The 4119-nt window shown below is 33.1% G+C and overlaps 1 protein-coding gene across 1 annotated transcript; it reads left to right on the top strand.

Annotated features, from left to right (window-relative positions):
- The first annotated feature begins 939 nt into the window (after positions 1–939).
- Positions 940–3563, top strand: LOC103445250 (cytokinin riboside 5'-monophosphate phosphoribohydrolase LOG5). Its single transcript, XM_029102222.2, has 7 exons — positions 940–1789; positions 1948–2045; positions 2174–2204; positions 2372–2471; positions 2569–2639; positions 2741–2884; positions 3044–3563. The coding sequence occupies exons 1-7, from the start codon at positions 1676–1678 to the stop codon at positions 3176–3178; spliced, it is 693 nt and encodes a 230-aa protein (XP_028958055.2). The 5' UTR covers positions 940–1675; the 3' UTR covers positions 3179–3563.
- Positions 3564–4119: the final 556 nt, after the last annotated feature.

The raw sequence follows: 4119 nt of genomic DNA on the forward strand, positions 1-4119 counted from the left end.
TTTGTTAATTAGCCACCCATGCTTTTATTATTGGAAACTTTAACGTCCAGTACTGTTTAGTTTAACGAAAAATTACATTTTTACACTAAAAAGTCAATCATGATACTATTCATTTTACCATTTATTTTGTCCTTATCGTTAAAACTCAAAGTTTCAAGCTATTTTCATTAGTTTTCTTTTTATTTAATTCATTGGCCTACCCCCATGGGGGCGATAACTTAAGCTGAATCTTGCCAAGAAGCCAAGATAATATTTTAGACGACCTATTAATCTTTGATTTGATGCATGTAAATACGCACCAACTTATGATTGCGTGCACTAAGAACAATTCAGACAGAATGGAGAGAAGAGGAGGGGACTAAATCTACACCGCTAAGGATTTTTGTGATGAGCATGCAAACATAAGTCAGGTAATGTAATATTCAGCATTATAATAATTATGAATATTTTAGATAAATTAATAAAAATAAAATTTACATGTTATAGTTTAGATAATGCTATGTACATATCTATTTATGTGTTAAAAAAAATGCTATTTACAAATCTATTTTTACTTTGAATATATACCTTTCAATCTTCAACCATCAAATTTAATAAAATTGAATAGAATAAAAAAATATAAACTAATAAAAGGTGTGTGGAAGATAACAAAATGTGTTTAAATAACACCATTCATAATTTAAATGAAATAAATCTATGTGTTATAGTTTAAATAGAAGAATTTTTTTTTTTTCTGAGAAATAGAAGAATAATTGAACGTGCTACAGATACATATAAGGGTGCGAATTACCCGCCGAGACACGAAACCACCAAGCCTCAACCATGATCTAAGCCACGTGTCTTCGTGGATTAGGGTACGGTCTGAACTGTACAGACTTCCCTCCCTGTCTTTTTTGCCTTGCCACTTGTCTTACTTCGTCTCTATCCATTTGACACAACAGAGCCACAGTATTCCCTTTTCCTTCCTTTCTGTCTAACAGTTTTTTCAATGTTAAAATTTTTTTTTTTTAAATATTCAATTCAATTTCTTTTGGGGGTCATTCAATCTTAGTCCTGTAGTCATATATATTTGTGTGGAGTCTAACAGTTTTTTCAATGTTAATATATATATATTTTTAAAATATTCAATTCAGTTTCTTTTGGGGGCCCTTCAATCTTAGTCCTGTTGTATATAACAGAGATTTTTAGTGTGCTCGAAGTACAGAAAATATGATCTTTTTTAGATTCTCTTTGTGGAGATTCAAATGATTAATTAATCGTGTTTGTTTATCGTAAATCGTATAATTAATTTTTATCAGATACTATTTATATTCAATTTAAGCTTTAAAATTTAAAATAATTTCTAATCGTTTAATATACGATTAAGGGATACGATTAATTGATTTTTAGATCCCTAGATAGAGGATCCGGAATCCTTATCCAAAATGTAGGCATATAAGTATGTATTATTATATAATTGAAGAGATATATAAAATAAATAAATAAAACTTCTTTTCACTTATATAATAATATATGACCTACCATTTTGGTGTAATGGCAAATCGAAAATCTCATCTATATATATTGGCTGTTTCCATCTTACTAGGTATTCTGCAATCCCTCCATATTTATTACTCACTTTTGGCAAACTATTAACCAAAAGCTAAATACCAGTAAAATTTTGTGGAGTTTGGAGATGGAAGAGAAGGTTTTGAGATCAAGATTCAAGAGGGTTTGTGTGTTCTGTGGCAGCAGTACTGGGAAGAGGAACTGCTACAAAGATGCTGCCATTGAACTAGCTGAAGAGATTGTACTTTTCTTCTTCATTTTCCCTCCAAACTCCAAATTTTTTAATTTTATCATTTGGATTGCTCTATTTTCCATTTTAATCACTTGTGTTTGGTTTGTTTTTCAATTTCATTAATTGGGTCGGCCTATTTTTTGGTTCTGAATTTTTTTTTTTTGAAGGTTTCAAGGAAGCTTGACCTTGTATATGGAGGAGGGAGCATTGGGCTGATGGGTCTGGTTTCCCAGGCTGTTTATCATGGTGGAGGGAATGTTCTTGGGTACAATCACATTTCTAGATTTTCACTTTTTCTTGGGTTTCTCAAATGCTTTCTATTTCTTCGAAATTTAATCATTTTTCCTTGTGCATTTGCCTAATTTATGATGTTTTTGGTTCACATTTGGACAGTATCATACCAAGAACTCTAATGTGTAAAGAGGTGCAAAATCTTATCTCTCTCATTCGGATTCTTTTCAATCTCCTTTTAGTTTGTGCAAAGTTTTTTCTTTTTTGCAGTAATGGTTCAAATTTTAATCTTTATATTTGGCTTCAAGTATGGCAAAAGCTCTCTAAATATGTATGCATGTTGGGTTTTTTGAGCCTCAGATTACAGGTGAAACAGTTGGAGAGGTAAGGCCAGTAGACGACATGCACCAAAGGAAGGCAGAAATGGCCCGCCATTCTGATTGCTTCATTGCCCTACCAGGTCCCCCATCTCTCTTTCTCTTACTAAGTTTGCCCTTTTATTTAATTAAGCGAATTGATCAATGGATTTTATTTTGCATTACTTTTGGTTCTATCAGGTGGCTATGGAACCTTGGAGGAGTTGCTAGAAGTGATCACTTGGGCACAGCTTGGAATCCATGACAAACCAGTAAGAACACACACCAGAGAGCTTTGGCCTTGAAAGTTTGATACTTTATTATTATTGTTAAATGTTAATTATTTGGTTTTGCTGCAAACAATTTTTTGCAGGTTGGTTTGCTGAATGTTGATGGATACTACAACTACCTCCTCACTTTTATTGACAAAGCCGTGGATGATGGCTTTATCAAGCCTTCCCAGCGCCACATCATAGTCTCTGCCCCCAGTGCCAAAGAGCTTGTCCAAAAACTTGAGGTCTCATAATTTTTTTTCCCATTTCATCAAACACTTTGCAGATTTTCAATCATTCTTTCCAAACCTCAAAAATGGGGGAAAAAATGAACTGGCCAGAAAGAATCTTGATGATGAAATTACCCTTTTGGTGTCTGATTGTGTTTTGGGGTGTTTTGGTAGGAGTATGTGCCAGTGCATGATGGAGCCATAGCCCAAGCAAGGTGGGAGGTTGAGCAGCAGCACCACCAGAAGGTGGTGGTGGGGTTCAATGCAGGTGCCGCAGCTGTTGCTTTGCAGGCAGAGATAGCTTTGTAAAGGAGTTTTTAGACAAATGGAAAGGAAAGGATGAATGTTAGGGAAAAAGATGTTGCTTTTGGGTCTCTGATTTTGGTCATAAAATTATTAATTTAAGACCAGGCATATCATAATGGTATGACAAGGTTTGATTGACAAGGAGATAAAAAGGAAAAACTACAACGCTGACTGGTGACTGGTGACTGCTCTCCAAATCTTTTTGTTGTTTTAATTTAGTTTTAATGTCTTATTAGTTATTGATTAAGCTTTATTAATTAAGTTTATGGAATATTAATCTCTGTTTGTATTTTGTGATCCTCCGGAATTTATGTACAAAAATTATTATATAAAAAGAATAACATGCAAGATCGAAAAAAAATTGCAGCAGCAGCTGCCACCTTTCTTCTCTCTATTTTTTCATTACTCCCTAGTAATTTCTCTCTCTAATTTTTTTTTTCTCTCTGCAAATTTTAAGGTACTGTGATGAGTGAGGCTGTGATGATTTATACATTTTTGCATCATTTTGGGGACCTTAAGTTGGATGTGGCCCACTTGTGTTTGAGACGTGTGGGTCCCTTTATGCCAACCTAGTGTTTTGTTGCGTCGGGTTGGGGTTTCATTGACCAGACTCTGTAGTACTCTGCTTTATATTTTTTGTTTGTCGTTTTGTTCTACTCTTTTTGAATTGACAATTTTCTTGTAAGTAATGTTTCTTACTAAAAAATTTGTGTCAGATTCTTAAAATTTTGTAATTATAGTTTGAACCGTTAACATGGTCAACTATTTTGTAAGATTATCTAAAAAATGAATTAAAACTAAAGTTATTAAGTGAATTAACAGTAGAAAATAGATAGGCGGTTTGTAATGCTTTTATCATTTTTGTTCATCTGTTCTATGTAATTCGATGATTAAATGACCTAAATTTTAATTGATTTTTTTACAAACATGATTTTTATAGAATG

The sequence above is a fragment of the Malus domestica genome, chromosome 05 (assembly GCF_042453785.1).
Source record: "Malus domestica chromosome 05, GDT2T_hap1".
Lineage (NCBI taxonomy): Eukaryota > Viridiplantae > Streptophyta > Magnoliopsida > Rosales > Rosaceae > Malus > Malus domestica.